The 22,619-nt window shown below is 43.8% G+C and overlaps 1 protein-coding gene and 1 pseudogene across 1 annotated transcript; both read right to left on the bottom strand.

Moving 5' to 3' along the window:
• Positions 1-12,762: 12,762 nt before the first annotated feature.
• On the bottom strand, positions 12,763-22,233 carry LOC147419329 (mavicyanin-like). Its single transcript, XM_086505889.1, has 2 exons — positions 21,903-22,233; positions 12,763-13,164 (listed from the first exon to the last, which is right to left on the bottom strand). The coding sequence occupies exons 1-2, from the start codon at positions 22,120-22,122 to the stop codon at positions 12,962-12,964; spliced, it is 423 nt and encodes a 140-aa protein (XP_086362015.1). The 5' UTR covers positions 22,123-22,233; the 3' UTR covers positions 12,763-12,961.
• Positions 13,182-18,201, bottom strand: LOC147419330 (high affinity iron permease 1-like; annotated as a pseudogene).
• Positions 22,234-22,619: the final 386 nt, after the last annotated feature.

Here is a 22,619-nt window from a genome sequence, read left to right as displayed (position 1 = left end):
CAAATAGCTATGCTATAGACATTGATCGCAGCAACCCGCTAACAATGGGATAGATGGAGCTACACATTCCTACTATAGGTATACACTTACTTTTTCGTGGTGGATATACTCATGTAGCACATGGGTTTTATCATACTCAAAAAGAATTGAAGTTACATGCAATGGAATTAAAGTTATAAGCATTGGAATTGAAACAATAGAGTAATTATCCTATTATAAATATCCATCAGTCATTGATTTGAGCATATGTTGTTAATCATGATCTAATACATTCAGAGCCATTGATACGCATGTAGGACACGTATCATGGAGAATACATCGATTTGATAATACTTGTGGGGGGAAAGAGGGAACACTATTTGAGTTTATGGCTTAAAAAAGGTGGTTTGTATAACCCTAAATTATAAGGTGAACACAAAAAACAAAGTTTTTTTTTTTTTTTGCAAAACTCACAATTGTGAGTGGATAGTATTAAGAACAGAAATATACACCAATCCTCAAGGTCAGACCGAGCCTTGAGGGTCAAAGGATTACATGTAATCTGCTTGGCAGAGAAACCACTCCTACTCCTTGGCTTTACTTATTACAAGATGTTATGTATTGTTCTAGACCACTCCTCTGAGGCTTGTTTGCATCTGATCATGTAGATCATCAATCTGCTCTCTTGCGTGATTTCATGAAAGCTTGCCACAGCTAGATCCCCCTCAAACACGCGGCGGTTCCTTGCTTGCCAAATATGGTGCAAGAAGTAGTACCTGATTACTTGAGTGCAGACTAGAAGAGCAGGACTTCCCATCCTGTTACTACCAAAGAACAGATCATTCTTGAAGAACTTAATTTGCCATGTCCTTTGAATGCACTTGCATATTTTCCCAGCCATGCCCCTGATTTCCTGGCATCCCATGAACAGGTGGGCTACGTCTTCACTGGCTATTCTGCACCCCGAGCAACGATCGGACCCGATGTCTCTTTCTTGTATCTTTATGCCCGTCATCAGAGCACCCCACATCACTTTCCACAGGAATATCTTCATATACTGAGGCCATCTTGGCTTCCAGATGTTCTCCATGACTCCCTCTCATTGTTTTGCCGTCCAGTGCCTTTTCCATAATTTGTTGAGGGGGCTACACCAATTAGCCTCGTGCATTAATGCATGGTAAATGCCTTTAGAGTGTGTTTTCTCAAAGAGTCTACTCCCTGGTCATCTCCAAGCATCCCATTCAAAGTTGGATTCACAAATTGGCATCACCACCTTATCAAGCTCTTTAATCACCCTATAGACTAGTAAGATCTCAAAACCATCCAGTTGAAAAATGGATGGTTAAAGAGTCAGCAGTTTTCCAGCACTTCATGTTGCCATCCCAGAATTGCTCTAGTCGAACGAGCCCCTTGTTATTCACCTTCCTGGCCATTTCTGTCCAGTAAGGGCTTTGCGGCGGCCCCAATATTTTAGAGAGCGAAGGGGACCAGTGTAATATGGAGCTCTTAAAGTATCTGGTTACTTCCCCCCATTCCAGAACTTCAGCATCAGTTTAGTGCACTTCCTCATCAGCTCCCCTGAGAGTCCACCAGATCTAAGATAGGACCACTTCGGGGCGAGAAGTTTGTCGTGCATCACAACCCCCTGCCACTTTCCCCCTTTTGATCCCAGTTTTGCTGCATCAAGAATCTCCTTGGTCATGATAGCCCAAGCTTGGTCTTGGTTAGCCAATGAGACCATAAATTTGGCACAAAGGGCCTCAGCATGAGACATAGGGTTAAGAATGCCGAGCCCTCCTTGGTCTACCGGGCAAGCAACTACCTCCCATCTAGCCCACTGCCATGGCCGAGAGGATTTCATGTTGTTCTTCCAAAGAAACCTTTTCACAGGTTTTAAGAATCCTTTCCAGTTACACTTAGCCATCTTGAGCACGGGGCTAAGGAAAGCAATATACGGGATCATAAAGGCATTGATCACTCTAATCCGGCTTTGGAAGGATAGGAGAACAAACTCCCACCTTCTCATTTTGGCACTTATTTTTTCCATGGCCCATTGAAATCTTTGAATGTGGGTTACATCCACCCCTACGGGGGCTCCCAGGTGTCTAAATATACTCCCTTTTGAGATAATCTCTCCTGACCAGACTGCAGGGTCAACAGAGTCGTTCTCCGACAGGGAGATTAGTCTTCACTTCTCTATATTGCACTTGGATCCCGAGGCCACGACAAATGTTTGCACAATCTCCAGAGCTCTCCTGACAACTTGAGGGCACGCCCTCAAGAATAGGAGCGAATCATCTGCGAAAATTTTGACTAGTAGCTGGTCGTTGCCCGGCAATGCCAGACCTTGAATCTCTCCTCGCGCAGCACTAGCTTCGAGCATTGTAATGAGAGGATGCGACCCGATGGCGAATAGCAAGGGGGCCAGGGGACAACCTTGCTTAATAGACCTTTTAACCTCAAAATATCCCACAATTCTATCATTAAACAGGAGCTCTGATTGGCTGCCACCACCTAGTGTGCGTATGAGGCGACAAAGGCGGGGCCCAAAGCCTAGAGTTCCCATGACTTCTTCTATATAGGACCATTCTATCCTATCATAGGCTTTGTCGAGATCGAACTGCAGCAAGATGCACTCTTGCTTGGAGAAGGATGCATACTCTATTCTTACCATTGCTTCCAAGATATTATCATATATAGATCTCCCTTTAATGAACCCGTGATGATGGGGAGAGATGATCCGACTTAGGGGGGCAAGTCTGAGAGCTATCTCCTTGGCAATAATTTTGTATGCTACTGACATCATCATAATGGGACGCCAAAGTTTAAGTTGAGAGCAGAAAATCTGTTTGGGGATGGGCTTGATAAGCCCTCTCTTAACACTTGCATCCAACGACTCTTCGCAAACAACTAGATTGGCCATCCGTGTGACTAGACCCTTGAGATCATCCCAAAATTCCCTGAAAAAATTCAGCCGTCAGTCCACCCCAGCCGGGGGACTTTTCATTGCCAAGAGCTTTTAGTGCCGCTGAGCATTCTTCCTCAGAGAAGGCCTTTTCCATGCGGACGGCTTCCTCCTGGGGAACCCTCTTTTAAACACTTCCAAGTAAAGACGCCCGGGCTTCTTCCACTTCCTGAGATTGGGTCTCTGGCTGGCCAATAATCTAGCTCAGATACTTGAGCATAAGTGCAGCCATCTCATCTTGGTTTTGAATTGTATTCCCTTTCTCATCCTCGAGCCCTTTGCATGCGACCTCGACTTTTCCTCACCTTCAGAGCCCTAAAAAAATGTGCTTGGTTAGAAGGCTTTGGTTGCAGGAAAGTTTCCCTAGATAGAAATCTTGCCTTCTTGATTTCCTTCAACTGTTCGTTGGCCAGGTGAGATTTAGCTTCAAGCCATCGCTTGTGCTCATCTTCGGTAGCCGGTCCGGCAGCCTTCCTTAGAGGCTAATTGCACTACCTCCTCTATGAGCTGTTTGAAATGTGCCTCATTGGCTTTTTTTACCCGAGAACCTGAAGTTTTTATAGCTTTTTGTACACTCCGAACAAATACATTCCAAGCACTAGGTTTATTCATCCCCACATCTTTCTTGAGCTTTCCCAACACTTTTTTGGTGATGCTTCTGAAGAGAGGGTCTTTGAACAAGTGTGTCCCTGTAACCGGAAGCTTTTTCTCCCCTCTCGGGGATTGCTCCCCCCCCTTTTTCTTTCTTGAGTTGTACGTGTAATGGCATGTGATCAGAGAGGATTTTTGTTGAGATTACCTTCATCTCTAACGTCGATGAAATCCAGTCGGCTTGATGAGAGCAGTAGCATCTATCCAGTCGGGAGGCAGTGCGGGCATACTAAAGGCTTGTGTAGGTGAATCCAGGCATACTGTTCCATGGGCCCACTTCCCAAAAGTCAATCATAGCCCACTTCTCACATAATCTCAGCCATTTAGACTTTTATGAGTCAGCCAGTAGACTGGTGGAGCCTATTCTGTCCTTGCTTTTCTCGACCATATTGAAATCTCCAACCATCAGTCACTCCCCTTTGATTGGAGTATCCCTGAGCTGCATCCACAGTTTAGCTCTATCCTTTGCATTGCAGGGGCCGTACACATTTACTATGGTGATAGGTTGATTGTCCCATCTGATTCTAACACCAAGGACTCTTCCGGAGGGGTGGTTAAGAACCACCTTTGGATCCAAATCTCTGTCAGCAATGGACAAGACACCACTGAAACTGTCGCTTCCTTCTCCATAAAAGATAATTTTTTTTCCTATAGCCTGTTTTCTCTTGCACCGGGCATCCAAATGGTGTTCTTGGATGACCCAGCAATTGACTGCCTTATCTTCCTTCACTTCCTCCCAGAAGAGAGTGCCCTTCTTTCGGGTTTTTAGTCCCTTCACATTCCAAGAATGAATAGAGAGAGTATCCGGGTTTTTAGCCCTAGCCTTTGCTTTGAACCGTTTACATGAAATATGAGATACTTGCTGCCATCCCTCCTCTTTTGACCTAATAGTTGGAGACATCACAATCTTCTGCATTACTGGGGTGGCCGTTCTTTTCTAAGCGGTGGATGAAAAGCAGTAGCTTTGGGTGGTCTTGCCCTTACCCCAGTTGCCATGCTCTTGTTTCTCCACATCTTTATTCGAGTTGACTTTATTTTTCCCACCCTCTGCTTTGCCAAGATCTCCAATAGGCTTCTTTATTGTATCTCCTGTATTAGTGGCACCATGTGGGGTAGCCTGTGATTCGCTTCTCTTCTCTATAGGCTTTAGCACCTTAGCGGGACACGCCCTCGCATAATGTCCAAATTTGTTGCATTTGAAGCAGGCCCCGAAGAAGGTGTTAAAGTTAAGAGGAATGATCTTTAGCCCTGCCCCAACATTCACCACCAAATTCTTTGGCTGTGGCTTCCTCAGATCCCACCAGATACATACCTTGTTTGCTGCTACCCCCAAGGCTCTGGCAAATGGGACAAATAATGGATCACCAAGCGAGACTGCGAGGTCCTTTAAGTTCTTCCTAAGCCATAATGGGAGGTTTCCAAACTCCACCCATATTGGGCAGAGATCCTTGAATGCCTCGTTAGATTCAAACAGAGGGTCCCAAGGGAGCACGCACACCGGCGCACGATTGAAGAACAGCGGGCTTTTCGCCAAAACCTTCTCAACCATTGCACTGTCGTTGAATTGAACTGACACGAATCCTTTTGCTATATATTGGGTGAATATTACCGAGCCGTGTTGATTCAACACCAGTGGACTGCTAAGACAATTACAAAGCTCAATTCTATTGGGAACTCTCCCCATAAACCCGAAAACCATAGTAGAGTTTTCGTTCGCCAGTTGCTTTTTCACTATGGCAGGGGGAACAACCACCGTAACAGCATCTTCCACCTCGACACGCTACGGGAGTGCCTTCTTAAGTTCTTGGAAAGCTCTATCCCCTTTGGCCACTTCAGCATCATCCTCCTGCGTCGCTGAATCCTCACGCGACCTTTTCTTTAATGATAGTGCAAACAGGATTGCCGCTAGGTCTTTTTCCACCTGCTTCTTTCTTTGTTTCAGTTCCTCCTTACTCAGATTAGTAAGGGAGCTTTGCCCGCTATCATCGGCGCCAGGTTTCACAAGGTCGTCTGTCGGCTCAATAGCCTTGAGAGCGTCAGGTTGCTCTTTGCCTGACACTGCTTCGATGTAGGACGGCTTAGAGGAGCTCGCCATGGCACGGTGACAGTCCTCACCGACACCAAGTAACTGCAAGGGTTACAATACTCTCTGATAATAATCAAAGTGCTGCAGTGGGGGGGGGGGGGGGGGGGGGGGGGGGGGGAGGGAGATGCACTGCCGGCTGCTTAACACACCGTGCGTGTTGCTCAGCTCCTAGTCTCGACAAAACTTACTCGCAACATCTCCATGTGTACATCTTCTTATTAGGTAGGCTCAAATAGCGCTTATTAAGGCAAATAATTGCGCTGCCGTGTTGAGCATCGTCTTCACAGAAGGATAATAATCGCTGAGTCGCTTGCAGGTAGCGTGCACGGTAGTGTTTGGGGGGGGGGGGGGGGGCCCTTGCTGACAGCTTGTGGAAGGCTGAAGACGCTGTCCTAAAGACTCGCACACTACCACACCTTGCAGCAGGACGTAAGCCCCAGGTCGCACACAGTCCACACCTTCTACTCTTCAACACTTCAGACCCTGAGCGCCGACCTTCAGACCCTCAGACTTAACGCCGACGAAACCCTGTTTGATCATAGCTTAGACAACCCGATTATTAACAGCTTAGACATCACGATTATTAACAGAGCCGACACCCTTAGAGCCCTCATCTTTTCTATGGAAGCTGGGATAAAAGCTCCATTTTTCACATGGTTTTTGGAAGCCTTTGAGATGCCAACAAGTGGAATGGTCATCACTTCATTGGTCCTTTAAATTCCCCACTCCATCTATATCATTTCGTGTCTCTATGTAAGTAACATAAGAGAGTTTGAGCACTATGATACAGTTGTATGTGTCATAGCATGTGTATTTTTTCCAAAAGGGGGCACGTGTGTGTGCGCACACACACACACACACACACTATTTAGCCCTGCCCCAACATTCACCACCAAATTCTTTGGCTGTGGCTTCCTCAGATCCCACCAAATACATACCTTGTTTGCTGCTACCCCAAGGCTCTGGGAAATGGGACAAATAATGGATCACCAAGCGAGACTCCGAGGTCCTTTAAGTTCTTCCTAAGCCATAATGGGAGGTTTCCAAACTCCACCCATACTGGGCAGAGATCCTTGAATGCCTTGTTAGATTCAAACAGAGGGTCCCAAGGGAGCACGCACACCGGCGCACGATTGAAGAACAGCGGGCTTTTCGCCAAAACCTTCTCAACCATTGCACTATCGTTGAATTGAACTGACACGAATCCTTTTGCTATATATTGGGTGAATATTACCGAGCCGTGTTGATTCAACACCAGTGGACTGCTAAGACAATTACAAAGCTCAATTCTATTGGGAACTCTCCCCATAAACCCGAAAACCATAGTAGAGTTTTCGTTCGCCAGTTGCTTTTTCACTATGCCAGGGGGAACAACCACCGTAACAGCATCTTCCACCTCGACACGCTACGGGAGTGCCTTCTTAAGTTCTTGGAAAGCTCTATCCCCTTTGGCCACTTCAGCGTCATCCTCCTACGTCGCTGAATCCTCACGCGACCTTTTGTTTAATGACAGTGCAAACAGGATTTCCGCTAGGTCTTTTTCCACCTGCTTCTTTCTTTGTTTCAGTTCCTCCTTACTCAGATTAGTAAGGGAGCTTTGCCCGCTATCATCGGCGCCAGGTTTCACAAGGTCGTCTGTCGGCTCAATAGCCTTGAGAGCGTCAGGTTGCTCTTTGCGTGACACTGCTTCGATGTAGGACGGCTTAGAGGAGCTCGCCATGGCGCGGTGACAGTCCTCACCGACACCAAGTAACTGCAAGGGTTACAATACTCTCTGATAATAATCAAAGTGCTGCAGTGGGGGGGGGGGGGGGGGGGGGGGGGGGGGGGGGGGGGGGGGGGGGGCACTGCCGGCTGCTTAACACACCGTGCGTGTTGCTCAGCTCCTAGTCTCGACAAAACTTACTCGCAACATCTCCATGTGTACATCTTCTTATTAGGTAGGCTCAAATAGCGCTTATTAAGGCAAATAATTGCGCTGCCGTGTTGAGCATCGTCTTCACAGAAGGATAATAATCGCTGAGTCGCTTGCAGGTAGCGTGCACGGTAGTGTTTGGGGGGAAGGAGGGGGGGGGGGGGGGGGGGGGGGGGGGGGGGGCGCCTTGCTGACAGCTTGTTGAAGGCTGAAGACGCTGTCCTAAAGACTCGCACACTACCACACCTTGCAGCAGGACGTAAGCCCCAGGTCGCACACAGTCCACACCTTCTACTCTTCAACACTTCAGACCCTGAGCGCCGACCTTCAGACCCTCAGACTTAACGCCGACGAAACCCTGTTTGATCATAGCTTAGACAACCCGATTATTAACAGCTTAGAAAGCACGATTATTAACAGAGTCGAAACCCTTAGAGCCCTCATCTTTTCTATGGAAGCTGGGATAAAAGCTCCATTTTTCACATGGTTTTTGGAAGCCTTTGAGATGCCAACAAGTGGAATGTTCATCACTTCATTGGTCCTTTAAATTCCCCACTCCATCTATATCATTTCGTGTCTCTATGTAAGTAACATAAGAGAGTTTGAGCACTATGATACAGTTGTATGTGTCATAGCATGTGTATTTTTTCCAAAAGGGGGCACGTGTGTGCGCGCGCACACACATACACACACTATTGTGTGTGTGCGTGTGTGTGTGCGTGTGTGTGTGCGTGTGTGTGTGTGAGAGAGAGAGAGAGAGAGAGAGAGAGAGGAGAGAGAGAGAGAGTAGTATTAACAAGTGTGTGTGTGTGTGTGTGTGTGTGTGTGTGTGTGTGTGTGTGTGTGTGTGTGTGTGTGTGAGAGAGAGAGAGAGAGTGAGAGAGAGAGAGATCTCAACTTATGCATGCTATCTTTGTATCATTCCATTTTTATCGAATGCTTTAAATCTTTGAAATAATTTGGGATTCTTTCTCTGGTTTTATAATATTGTATAGCTTCTTTATTCACATTAAAAAAACTTAAACTCTTGACATGTCCATATGTAACCCTCCCTTCTACCGCTACAGAGTACCGATGAGAGAGGATGCTTGCAAGCAAGCATATTAACAAAGAGTGGCGGCCCCATGTCTCTCTCTCTCTCTCTCTCTCTCTCTCTCTCTCTCTCTCTCTCTCTCTCTCTCTCTCAGCCCAAGCCCTTGCCACCCTCCTTGCACCTGCCCTTTGTAGCCAAAATGGCCTTCACTTTGTGATGTATTTGTAATGCCTATTTCCTCCCCATTAAGATACACACCAAAAGTAATAATAAGATCTACATTTTTAGAGCAATTTTTGACTATTTTTATTGGCTTTACTTCCTGTTAACCCAGTTAGAGACCAGCTAATCTCGACTCTCAGCCACTAAGATTAGGCAAGCCTTCTCCAAACACTGATGGCAAGGGGTTGTCCTATTATATAGCATAAATAACACACACACACACACACACACACACACACGGAACGTTGAACATCACCAAAATAAATAATTGGGACAAATAATATTTAATGAGTTTTGAGAGGGGGAAAGAGCGCGCGCACACACACACACACACACACACAAAGAGAGAGAGAGAGAGAGAGAGAGAGAGAGAGAGAGAGAGAGAGAGAGAAGAGCACAAGAAGGAGAAGAATAAGGAGAAGTACATAAGAGGGCTAAAAAATGTAGTGGTGAGTCTTGATTCTTGAACGCAAGTGCTTACATGCTTGCATACTTTCTCATGGAGGGACACGAGGGTGGGATTTTTAACGTTATAGAAACAATTAAAATGGCCTAAAAGCTTCTTCTTCTTCTTTTTTTTTTGGGGAGAGAGAGAGAGAGAGAGAGAGAGAGAGAGAGCGAGAGAGAGAGAGAATCATTGTCTTTAAAGGTTAGATTGACCTATGGGATCGAATACAACATCATGTAGCATGCTTTAAGACTATGTATCATGGATATAATGGCGGAAGTGACAGATTGAATTCATGAAGATTCTAGGAGAGAAAGAAATGTAGACCATGGTCTGCACTAAAATGTAAGAAAAACAATTTTGATGTGATCAAACGTCTAGGATTCAAGTAGGTTATGGCTCTCATGCTCTCAACTTTTCAAGGGACATAATGTGTATACAAAAAGAGGCTCTCCTACACTACCTGAATGTTTGTTCTCACATTTAAAGAAGTGGGTGCTAAGTCTAATGGTTGGTATGGTATAGATTATGTGTAAGGGAATAGACTGAAGCATGTAAATGGTTGAATACAATCTGCTCGCTCAAAGAGAACCGTGCTTTTGGGGAGAGAGAATGAGAGAGCTCAATGACATGCATGATTTCACATCACATCCACAATTTTGGACCATGTCTTTCAGTTTAGCTAGATGACCAAAACTCTTGCAAAAATAAACAACTAAGAGACCATATTTTGTTTTCATTTCTATCAAATTTTAAGGTGCAAATAGAGTGAAAGTGTACATGGACAAATAGTGTGCACCTTATTGTACTAAGCTCCTTATGCATTGTTGTGATAAGGCGATGATGTACACTATTATCATGCTTGTGCACAAAACATAAATACAGATGCAAGCAAGTGAGGCGATGGAAGGATCATTTGCATTCTTGAAATTAAAATAAAGCTAACTAATCTCTTTGAAACTTGAAGATCTCCTAGTACATTGGAAACTTTGAGCCCTAATATTTTTACAACTCCACTCTTAGACATGAAAAGTTTTATGATTACAGATGTTAGGATTCAGCCAGTTGGCCAGACACCAATCACAGTGATCGTATTAACCTTATCTATTCTTTTAATCATATAACACAATAAGGAGTAGTGAGGCATTCCGAAACCTCACTAAGAGCTCCACTAAGACTCCATGCCTACTCTTCTTCTTCTCTCTTGTACTCCGCATGCACCACACACTCTTTAACATAGTGTAGAAAATATGGTCCTTCATCTTTAAAAACTTGATGACATACCCAATCTTTACTTCTAGACTTGATAGCACTTTTACCAAACCTATGTAGATGAAAGGAAAGATGTCATTTCTACTATATAGAAGGTTATGATGTGCACTACTACCATGTCTTGCTCACAAGAAAGACGCAAGAAAGAGAGTGGAACAGATCCATTAAATCCAATTGTGTTCCCATTGTTGAAACAAATTTTAGAACCCACTCATTTTCAAACAAAGTTTTATGATTACACTGAGTTTTCTTTACTTTCATCTTTTCACAGATCATGCTTACATTGAGTTCTCTTTACTTTCATCTTTTCACATCTTACCAACCCTATGTAGATGTTATGATGTGTACTACTACCATGTCTTGCTCACAAGAAAGATGTAAGGATAGAAGCAAGTAAGAGAGTGAAGCAGATCCATTAAATCCAATTGTGTTTTCATTGTTGAAACCAACTTTAGAACCCACTCCATTTTCCAACAAAGTGTTATGATTACATTGAGTTCTCTTTGCTTTCATCTTTTCACACCATGCTTGGCTGGTAGACCAAGATAAACCAAAAGGAGAACTCTCTCTCTCTCTCTCTCTCTCTCTCTCTCTCTCTCTCTCTCTCACACACACACACACACACACACACACACACACACACACATAGAAGTACAGCACTCCTAAGTTTGTTGAGCAAGGAGTAGCACCTCATGAAAAATAATATCTATGAGAAGCTCCCAAGCTTTGTATCAAAGAATGCTTTGCAGCATCTTATATATATATTCATCTTTGTTAGAATCTATCAAGAGAGGTTGTGTGTCATGCACCATTTTAAAAAATCCAAGAGACTATACATGTAGGAAGAGAGTAGCATCTTATATATATATTCATCTTTGTTAGAATCTATCAAGAGAGGTTGTGTGTCATGCACCATTTAAAAAAATGCAAGAGACTATACATGTAGGAAGAGAGTACTGAGAGTGTTTCACTTGGAAGAGAAGATAGCCTTCTGAAAATAAAGGTGATGTTTCTTTGGCCACAATGATGCACGGGTCACATACTAGTTTCAATAGAAGAGTCTTTTTTTGGCACCTTCTAGGAAGTCTCTTCCCCCCATTCTACATTCATTTTTGGAGTCTTACCTTCCTATTTTGAGCTTTTGGGCTCTTTCTCAGGAGGCTCTTCACACAAATTCTCAAGCCTAAGCATTTTGGCTTCCTTAACAGGCTTTACCAAAATTTTCAAGCTCTTCAACTCCTGAATTATGCGGTTCTACTTTGATAAAAAAGAATCATGTTTTATAACTGTAAATCAACAATGGTTCCAAAATTTATTCTTTGCTCGAGATCATTTCTATGGCTCAACTTCATGGACATCAGCTTTCTAAATTTTCTTCTAAGTAGTGGTTTATTTTTTAAGTTTGGATTTGAAATTTGTGATTAGCTTGCTTTCCAATGATTCACAAGATTTCATAACAATAAAGCTACAAAAGTGTTTCATATGCCCGTGATTGCATATGGAGATTTAATCAAGCTCAAGTTTCTTTTTCGAAGAGAAAATTTTGATAATTGATTTCACATCAAATAAGATTTCGATTATTATCGGTGATGACATGCCTTGGATCCAAAATGAAGGTACAGGATTCAAGACTTTGGCAGTCGACAAAATTACATATATTTTTTGCAAATGCATATAGTAATGCATCATTCTCAAATTAAAAGGTACTAGTACACTTGGCCGCCTTCGGGGGCTTCTCTCTCTCCCCCTCTCTCCCTCTTTATCGCGTGCAATGGGGCTTTTTTCAGTTTTGAACTTTAGCCTTCAGGTCACAGATTGCGACACGTGTAAAGGGCTCCCCCCTCTGCCATATTATGTTAGTAGATTCCTAATTCACATTTAAATTGACCATATGACAAAAAAACATGCATGCCACCTCCCCACCAAAGCAAGCCTACTATGGAGAATGATGAGTGCTACACAGAATCGTCAAGAGTTCGAGATCGTGTGCACAAACAGCAAGAATGCCACATCACAATTATTACAGTGGGGACTTACAAAATGTTTGAAATCGTGTCCACTTCGTAAAAGGCACAAGGTTGCTTTTTGCATGACATTTTACCTGTTTTTTGGGTATTTTCCTAGTACCCTTCAATACCTTCCGGGAAAAAAAAAACTTTACTAATTTCGAACTTTTAAAATGCCACTTAGAGGAGTAAATCTAAGTTGAAATCATAAATTATTACAGCTTGATTGAGAGGTATAGTATGCACTCAAGTGTGCTCTTTGTGAAAACTCCAAGAGTTAAGTTGATTCAACCTTGGAATTTGTTAGTGTTGTGAAGACCCGGGTTCGATTCCAAGTAACGGCAAAAAAAAAAAAAATGAGAAAGGGTGGAGGGTTGTGCTTTCTTAGCGAGCGGTGAGGGCCAACTTCATGCCGGCTTGGCAATGGCCAGGGATGCTACAAATGAAGTAGTAGGTGCCCCTCCTTGCCAGCTTCACGCGCGCCACCCCGTTCCTATACATCGCCAAGGGCTTCCTCACTTTGCACTGCAGGTATTCTTCTTTGCTCACCCGCACCACATTGTGAAACGTCACTGGGTACTTGAAGACTGCCCACAATACACACACAAATTCTCTCTCTCTCTCTCTCTCTCTCTCTCTCTCTCTCTCTCTCTCTCTCTCACTCACACACACACACACACACACACACATTTATACACACACACGCACGCATGCACGCACAACACCTGTTTTACCAAACCATTCCAATGCTCTCTCTCTCTCTCTCTCTCTCTCTCTCTCTCTCTCTCTCTCAGTACACACACACACACACAGCAAATGTGTTCTACCAATCTATTCCCCATGAAGGTTTTAACTCGAATAGGTGTGGAAAGAGAGTGTTTTGTAACCCTCACAAGAAGATTTAAAAATTCTCATGTAGGAAAATGGAGTCTTTTTTAGTGTTTTTCATACAATGCATAACATCATGAGCTTCTGCTCGAGAGGCACCACATACCTAGCTAGGTACGGTTGGGGGCAAGGGACCACCGGGCCGGCGGCCCCCTGCCCCCAATCATACCTAGCTAGGTATGCAGTGCCTCCCTCACGGAAGCTCATGATGTTGAGGTAAGTCACAATGTGAGAATTATTGTGAGAATCTGTCCAAAACTTCTTGCGCCTGAATTGGATGACTAGCACAATAGTGGGGCAATAAGAATGTGTTTAATTAGTCAAGGGGAGTTGGCTTGGTGATCAAGGCAAGGAAATGTGCCCGCTATAGTTCAACCTCTATGATATACAGGCAATAAGAATGTAGTAAATTAGGCAAGGGGGGGGTTGGCCTAGTGATAAAGGCCAGGAAGTACGCCTGCTATGGTTCAACCCCTGTGATACACGGGCAATAAGAATGTGGTTAATTAGTCAAAGGGGAGTTGGCAAAACTAGCTAGCTAATGCCAAGGATCATTGCCAAAAACAAGGTGAAAGTCCACTCTGGCTTACATAAGGCTATTGAGAGGGCTTTAATAATTATAAGGGAGTTCTTTGTGAGAGAGAAAGTGAGTAGATCTGTCCAATCTTTTTCCAGGTGCTTGACTAAAGGGAATTTGTTGAGATGCCTTCATGGCCTTCAAGAGAAAAAAGCTGCAAAGGGCACGTGGGGAGTTGGGGGGAGAGAGAGAGAGAGAGGGAGAGAGATTTTTATTGCTCTGCAATGGTGCATCATAGATCAGAGCATGCAATGGCATCTGGAGGAAGCAATGCACACCATGGCACAAGCTATCCACAGCTTGTCGAAGCTAGGCTGTCTATCACACCATTTCTCCTCGTGTAGTCTAGCCCTAGATTGCATGAGAAGCTTGTGTACATGGGGTGAGAAGAAGACATGGGTGCTCGGACTACTCCTGAATGCCTTGTAGAGCCAAGGGGACATGGGCAAAAGAGGGTCTTTGATAAAGGGAACCTTTGCTCAGGATGTGAGGAGAAGGGAGTTGCAAGGGTTGTCGGAGGAGGTATGCAGGGGCGGATTCACGCATCTCCTTGCCCTTAAGCTAGGCTTTTCATTCATCCTATAGAATCTCACATAAGTTAATGAGTTTTTCGAAAGAGATAGCATTTTAAAATATTTCTTGTCACAATAAAGTATTAGATTATTGAAAAAAAAATTGTTTCAATGATCTATTTAGATTAGAATATATTCCAAGTTCACTATGGTCTACATAAAGCTAAATTTTAGAGGAATTTAATAATAAGAGTTTCTTTGTGAGAGAGAGAAAACAAAAAGTAACCCTGACCTATTTAGTATTTTAAAACAATTTGTTGTCAAAATAAAGTCTCTGAGTTTTTGACAAAAAAAAATATAACAATGAACTATTTGGATTACAATATATTTTAAAAGCATAAAAAATAATGAAAACAAGATGAAAATTCACTAGGACCTACATAAGGCTATCGAGAAGAATTTCATAATAAGAGGTTTCTTTGTGTGAGAAAAATAAAAAGTGACACTAATATTTTAAAACATGTGGTATCACAATAAAACATTATATTTTTTGAAAAAATATGTAACATTGAACTATTTAAATTACAAAATATTCTAAAAGCATTCAAAAAAAAAATGACACAATAATCAATGCTCCTCTTTAAAAAAAAGAGGTACACAAATGTCAACACCCTCTCACAAGAGCCTAAAAGAAATACTTAAAAAAAAGTTTATTATCATTAGCTTGACATGTGGCACTGATCTGCGAGCTTTAGCCATTGGTCTAGAGATGCACCCAAAATCCAACCCTTTACTAAGAACTACTTATGTAGTCCAAAAATGATGGATGGAAAAACACTCCCAAGCATTGTAAGAAAATGAGAAAAAAACAAAGTATGGGAAAGATTGTCTCTGATCCATATCCAATGCCCCTCTTTAAAGAGAGAATTAAATAAATGTCAACATCCTCTCACAAGGACCTTTGAAAAAATAGTAAAAAGGAAAGTTTGTCATTAGTAGCTTGCCCTGTGGCACTATTCTGCAAGCTTTATCCAATGGTCCACAGTTGCACCAAAAATCCAACGATATACTAAGGACTACTTATGTAGTCCAAAAACAAAAGAATGTGGTTTATTAATAACAATTTTGGGATTATTTACAAAAAAAAAATCATTGTTTTTTATTGCATGAGGTCCTTCGTGTCTAAATATTTATCACTCATAGAAGGGATCGAACTTTATTTTTTGTTTTTCATTATATGGTCTTTTAGGTGTTCTAACAACTTATCGATACTCATTATTGAAAAAAATTGAAGTGATAAAGGTTGTCAATGCAACATCTCTCCACAAACAAAGCTCTGTTGCTCTGTCGAGACGTATTGTTTAACAACCAATAGTGAAAACTAAGAAAGTCCCTCAATTTTCTGTGTGTCCCCATTCAATGGGAGGTTTGGGAGTAACTAATACAACACAAAAGATAAAGTAATCAAACAAATTGGCCGATTTCTAAAACTTTACTAGTACTAGGATAAAACCCCCAACTTAAGGCCACCTAAGAGAGGGAGCTTAGATCTCCGATCTCCGAGCTCAATTATAACCAATCAGTAGCTCAGTTGATTCGCTTCGTCGAGAGCTTTACGAAAAAATTGATCTCAACTTTTTTGATGATCGGAGCCAAAAGTTATAAATCCATTTATGCATTCCTGTGTAACAAAAATGGGTATGAAAAAGAAGACACACCAACCCCAAAAGAAAGACATGGGTGCCAACAAGGGTTAAAGTCATCCATTGCCCAATGAAAAGGTTGCATTTCAAAAAGGATGAACCTTGAGCATTCTTTTGAATTGCACAAAGTTGGTTCAACTTTATCTTAGTATTGGGGGTGTCATTGTCCTTTCTTTGGGGGGTGGTTTTTTATTGGCCCCTTTACCCTAAGCGTCATTGAAGACACATCTCTCTCTCTCTCTCTCTCTCTCTCTCTCTCTCTCATCGTCGGGGGCCTGGCCTAAAAGAAGGAGAGGCTGTCACATGGGGGGTCGGAATCCCTCCCCCTTTTATAATAGTATAGATATAGATTGTCTCCCATTTTCTTTGCATATCCTTGGCACATGGCTAAGAGGACTTCTTCATTGAGGAGACCATCCTTTACTACTTGTGATAGGGTTAATCAAAAGGCGTGCATCAATGGCCAAGAGTGTGAGGCACATCATCATGCACTCCTTGTTCCAATAAAAGCGCAAATTTTTGAAGTTTTTGAAGTTTTTACCTTCTTTTGAAGCAAAAGTCCCTCTTTAATGTTAGTTTTTGGAAGTTTGAAATACCAACTTGCACATTTTTTTTTAAAAAAATCAATATTAGTTTTAAAAATTCCTATCAAAAAGACAAATCTAATTGTATCTTCATATGTCAGATTTGCATTAAATAGAAAAATCCCTCAAAAATATTTTTTTTTTGGTTAGGTGCACTTATGCACTTAGACTGGTACGGTTACTCTACAAGCACAGCGGACAAATGACCTATATAGTCTCAAGCTAAGGCATAAGGTCCCCATAAGATCCCACATGTTACTTCACAAGTAAAGCATTGCTGGAAAACAAACCGTTTTCCAAAACCTTAGCAAACCTAGATATAGATATGAGAAGTTTTACATGTAATTTGACTAAATTTGAAGGTCTTTATACCATATACTAAATTTCTCTAAACTATGTATGTTTTTGGGTTGTCCCAAATGGGGAAGGCCTTAGTGATTAGTGATGGTTTCCCTTTTTCCAATGAAAAAGGGAGGATTTTTTTAAAACTGCACATTTTTCAGTTGGTTGGAAAAGATGAAAGATGCTCATCACAAAGACATCCAAATATTTTCACATCCTTAGTGAATCATGACAAGGAGTAGTAGGTAGATCTGCACAATTTTGAGATCAATTATTTAAAAAAATCATTTCATATTCTCTCTATTTCCCTTTTTTTTTTTAGGTCACATGGGGTTGCATGGTAGCCCACTTGTCTCTTCCTCCCTCAGTTTCTCTCTCTAGCATCTAGCTATCGAATTATCCACTGATCCGTTCTTTGGAAGATCCTATGTCTCTCTCTGACACAATCCCCCATCCTCTCTCTTTGCAAATCTTACGCAGGCCTGCTCCTAATTCTCTCTCTCTCTCTCTCTCTCTCACTCTCACACACACACACACACACACACGTACGTCTTGTAAGTGTTGCAGCCAGACAGTTTAAGACGGCAGATGATCAAAGACAGCAAGAAGCTCAAGGTCGAGACCTCCCGAAAGACGATGGCTGCCATTCTCATTGCCCTTAGCCATGTGCAGAATTTCATCACGCTCCCGAACGTCCATGATCTCGAGCCCCCGATGAGAGCTTGCGCTCCCCCATGCCTTCTTTGCCACTGTGCAGTACAGAGATAGAAAGATAGCGGCTGCCGCCATAGATAGCCCCACCCCTTGCCAAACGCCTAGCCAGACTTTTTCTTCATCCGGGCCCTGCTGCCGCTATCCTCCACTATCCTATTGATCAGCGTTAGCATGACTGACAAGATGATGGAGGCCTTTAGGGTCTCTCTGAAGATGATGAAAAAAGCGGGCACGCTGAAGAGCTGTACCATTGTGGACGACTTGGAGGGAGGGGGGACGGCATATGCAGTACTTCTGAGCCTGTTTAATTAGTTGCAAAGGAAGCTGAGAGGGATGGGGGTTTTAAAGGCAGGAGCTGCTGCAGTAGCTGTGCTAAAGAGTGGAGTACTCTGTAGTATGCAGTTTCCAACTACTGCCGGTCGGGCCCACTATAAGACCTCATGAATCTCTCAAAATTGCCAACTGTGTTCGACGGTTGTGTTGTGTGTGTGTTTATGTGGCAGCTCAATTTGTCTCTGGCAGTTTCTCTCTCTATCTTTCAACCTTGGATTAATCAAAGGGAAGCATACGGAGAGCGGGAGACCGGGGGATCTTAGAGAGGGTGGTGCTCTCTCTCTCTCTCTCTCTCTCTCTCTCTCTCTCTATCTTGCATCTTGTGCTCGCTAGCTCTCTCTTCTCTCTCTCTCTCTACCTCCTTCCTGCGCCCGTGTTGTACAACACAAAGAGCACTGCTGTAGTGTTCGGTTTAGAACCCTCTCTCTCTCTCTCTCTCTCTCTCTCTCTCTCTCGCTTTATATATATATATATATATATATTAGTGGCTGAATGCGGTGGTATCGACAGCCGACCAATTGCGTGCAGGTCTACAACAAGTTATGGCATGAAGGGTGGTGTTAGTGGGAGATGGGTTGTGATTGGAAGGCATGAGGAGACGGAGGACGGTGATGAAAAAGTGTGGTAGTCGAGCTAGTGATGGGGATAGGTCGCAAGCAGCAGAGGGTACTGTTATAGCTCTGAAGGTGGAGATGACGGAGCTAGACAGTGGCACACAAGGTTGACCAGGTGTGGTGAGCATCCGGCAGAGGAGCCAGGGGTGGGGTTGGGGAGAGCGTGAGTGCGAGGGCAAGGCGAGCAGTATAGAAGGCAATTTGTGGGGCAGAGGCACTTCTCTCTCTCTCTCTCTCTCTCTCTCTCTACATTCGAAGAGGTGCAGCCATACAACAGTCTCTCTCTCTCTCTCTCTCTCTCTCTCTCTATACCCATTTGATGAGTTATAGTCTGTAGGGTATCTCTCCCTCCCTCTCTCTACACTAACAAGAATCCACTTGCATGCGGAGACTTCCAGCCAGGGGAACAGGTAAGGCACGGGAGGTAACACACAGCTCGCCTTTGCAGACGGGAGGAAGGGGGGGGTTAATTCTAGCGAGGAAGTGCAGGCGTCCATTGGATGTGTCGCAGCTGTGACGGCAAGGGATGCACATTTGTCTGCATCAATGGGCTGCCTTGTGCCCGAGACATCTCGGGTGCAGATGTTGCACAAGATAGGGACACCTAGAATATCTCTCTCTCTCTCTCTCTCTCTCTCTCTCTCTCTCTCTCTCTCTCTTTCTTTCTTTTATCTACAGTGGGGACTAGGCTGCGCAAGGGTGCCGTGCCCTTGCGCGCGCCATGAGGGGACGAGGCTCTGTGTAGGGCATTATTCAAAGACAGGAGCGCATACACTCACAATTGTACACACAAGACTGTATTTGACTACCAGCAGTAAACAATTTCCTTTGTGGTTATATGATACTCAAAAATGGATCTCTCAGTCAAATTCCCATGGCAGGCCTCGTGATTTAATCACTTGTTACCCTCAAACTTAAATTTATAGGTGAATCTCAAAATTTGTAGGTGTCAACGTATGGAGCCATGCTTGCAAAATGCACCTTTTGTCCCTTCTATTATAGCCCTCCCTTATGCTCATATGTTGCCATATAATCACCCTTAGTGAGTTCCCTTGGGTCATAGAGAGGGCATTTGGATGCTTGAAATATGGCTTAGAAACCGTAAGATTTTTCGGATATGGACTTGAAATATGATACATATGGAATCAATTCCCATATAGGTCATAAATTTTGTATTGGGCGGCCACAAGATCAAAAATTTCAAGTAGGGTCGCACACGTTTCTTGTTCATGGATAACTTCAAGATATCCCACATTTGGAAAAGGCAAAGACTACTCGGTGGTGGCAGGGAGCCAGACAATTGTCGAAGGCAACGTCATCTGTTGAGGGGGTGCTTTTGGCAACAACACAAGGCTATGTTACATCAAACTACTACTGCCACGTGTTGCACAGATGTGAAGCATGACATCGAGCCATGGGGGAGGGAGCAACAAAGTATTTTTATGTTGAGGCTCTCACACTAGTGGCAGCAACTGTGTCCGAGTAGCCTAACTCAGTTCAACGATGTGTTTGTGATGTTGGGGTCGTGAGCTCAATAGCAAGGAAGTGCGTGTTGATTTTCATTCTAGAGCTTAGCAAAGTGAAAGATTGAATGGAATCATGCAAGATTCCATATAATGAATTGAGTTGGACGAAGTAAGTAAGTGGTACTAAGTAGAGAAGTGGCCAAAGCCCTAAAAATCTTGTTGAATAGGTGGGTGATATAATAAACACCAAAAAATATACAACCACATCCGTGCTCAGCACGAGCCAAAGATACAAAAGGAGCTTCCAAGACATAGACAAGACCACATCAAATACATAGATCACAAATTCATCCATGGGTTGCCACCAACCCACCGGACTGCCACCCCGAAACAGGTTGCCCACAAGATGTTTATGACCAAAAGTTCATGGCTAACATGGGTGCCACCCCACCAAGGAGATAAGACCATCCAAAAAGACATATCGGCACAGAATGAGACCAGGCCAACTTATTTGACACCAACCAGCATTGAGTTGATCTACAGTACAAAGGTATTGTCGAAAACGGGCGGAGCTCACATGTCTCTATCACCGGCCCCGAAGAGCCATCACCAAAAAGCATCAGCACCACAGCACCAGAAGAGAACCAAGCCTTTGATGAAGGGCAAGCACCATCCATGGGATCATGCCGCCCACCCAGCGTCTAGTGGTGCCACCTGGGAGCGGACGCATGTCCCTCACCCACCACCTGCCGAGCCGATGTCCTAGGGCCCAAGAGCGAACCACAAACCGGCCACCAGATTTCCCTTCACATGAGTGGCAGGAGAGCATCCACTCCTGTACAACCAAAAACAAGGGGGGGACAAGGAGCGAGCTAAGAATTAGAGGCGAGCCTGCAAGGATCTCCCCCAAGAGCGAACCACAAACCGGCCACCAGATTTCCCTTCACAGGAGTGGCAGGAGAGCATCCACTCCTGTGCAGCCGAAAACAAGGGGGAGACAAGGAGCGGGCTAAGAACTAGAGGCGAGCCTGCAAGGATCTCCCACCCTCTTTTTTATTAACATTAATAACCGTGCGCAAACTTCCTAAGTCTACTACAAAGGGGTTGAGTGAGTTGTATATAGTGTGCAATACATATATACCTAGATGCATATAGCTAGAGAAAACAGTCACTTTTAGAGAATAAATGTAAGGGCCAATTGCAATCAGATCGTAATAATTTTTGGGCGATAGTGGCCATGTGGCACTATCAAATTCCCTTAAAATTTTGAGATCTTTCAAATCAAGGGCATTCGTTAGCGCCACATAGGCACTAGCGCTTGAATCCACAAGACGATATCAATCTTAATTCAATCATGCTTGGCACTCACTAAATCATATTGCAAATGTTGCCAATGCTCAATACCCTAAAGACCGTAGGAACGATCCCCAAAAGCCCTCAAAAATCTATCGAAGGAATCTTGGACTTCAGACGTCAACAGATCTCACAGACCTATGCAACAAGGTTTGAACTCAGGACGTGACACACAAGTGATGTAGATTGTGCAATGCGTGTATATAATAAAGTGGAAGAAAAATGCAGTGATCACTTACAGACGACGTCGTTCACACGGAAGACCTTGGAGGCCGCCCACCGGCTGTAGCTGACCTTGGGGGCAACCGTCCACACGCCCGAGCCGCCCACCATGTGCAGAACGGGCTTCTTCGCCGCTGCAGCCTCAACCTGCTGCTGCTGCATGCAGAGAGCGCATGCCATCGCCAACACAAGCCCCACAGCAATGCATCTTCCCTGACTCGGCATCGCCATCGCCATTGATGCTGCAATGCAAGCCCCTGGATATGATCTCCTCTTCTCTTGATTGCCTACAACTCACACACACTCCCGCTCTCTGCTTCGAAGCTCGGCCTTTCTACGAGCTTATATTGCTCTCTCTCTCTCAGGCACACGCTATCCCACGCTCATGACCAACCCACCCACCTCTCAACGTGCAGCGCATCAAAAGAGTAGCGGTGGATCTTTGACCTTCACTATCTCCAACTCCAACCAAAAAGTCTCGTCCATTATGACTACTTCCCTCAAGAGACCCTCAAGGCTCACCTAACAAGAATAATAAGTGACACAAAGAGAAGGTGGGGACTTTTTTTTTTTTGGGGGGGGGGGGGGGGGGGGGGGGGGGGGTGGTTGTTCTCAATGGAGGATCGATGGTTGAAAATAGTTGTCGCAAGTTTGAATGAAGTAGGGGTACCTAACTAGACTAGGCTAAAGCAGTCTATGCCTGGTTCACACTTCTTCACCCCTAGTTCATCAAT

Source organism: Adiantum capillus-veneris, chromosome 29 (assembly GCF_014529385.1).
Source record: "Adiantum capillus-veneris isolate H3 chromosome 29, ASM1452938v2, whole genome shotgun sequence".
Taxonomy (NCBI): domain Eukaryota; kingdom Viridiplantae; phylum Streptophyta; class Polypodiopsida; order Polypodiales; family Pteridaceae; genus Adiantum; species Adiantum capillus-veneris.
This window is presented reverse-complemented; position numbering and strand designations above follow the sequence as displayed.

Excerpts from the sequence above, each read along its gene's own strand:
- LOC147419329 (XM_086505889.1), bottom strand. The coding sequence starts at position 22,122 with ATGGCGATGGCGATGCCGAGTCAGGGAAGATGCATTGCTGTGGGGCTT. Across the intron at positions 13,165-21,902 it reads CCGTGTGAACGACGTCGTCT|TCTTCAAGTACCCAGTGACG; the intron begins GTAAGTGATCAC and ends TATTGTGGGCAG.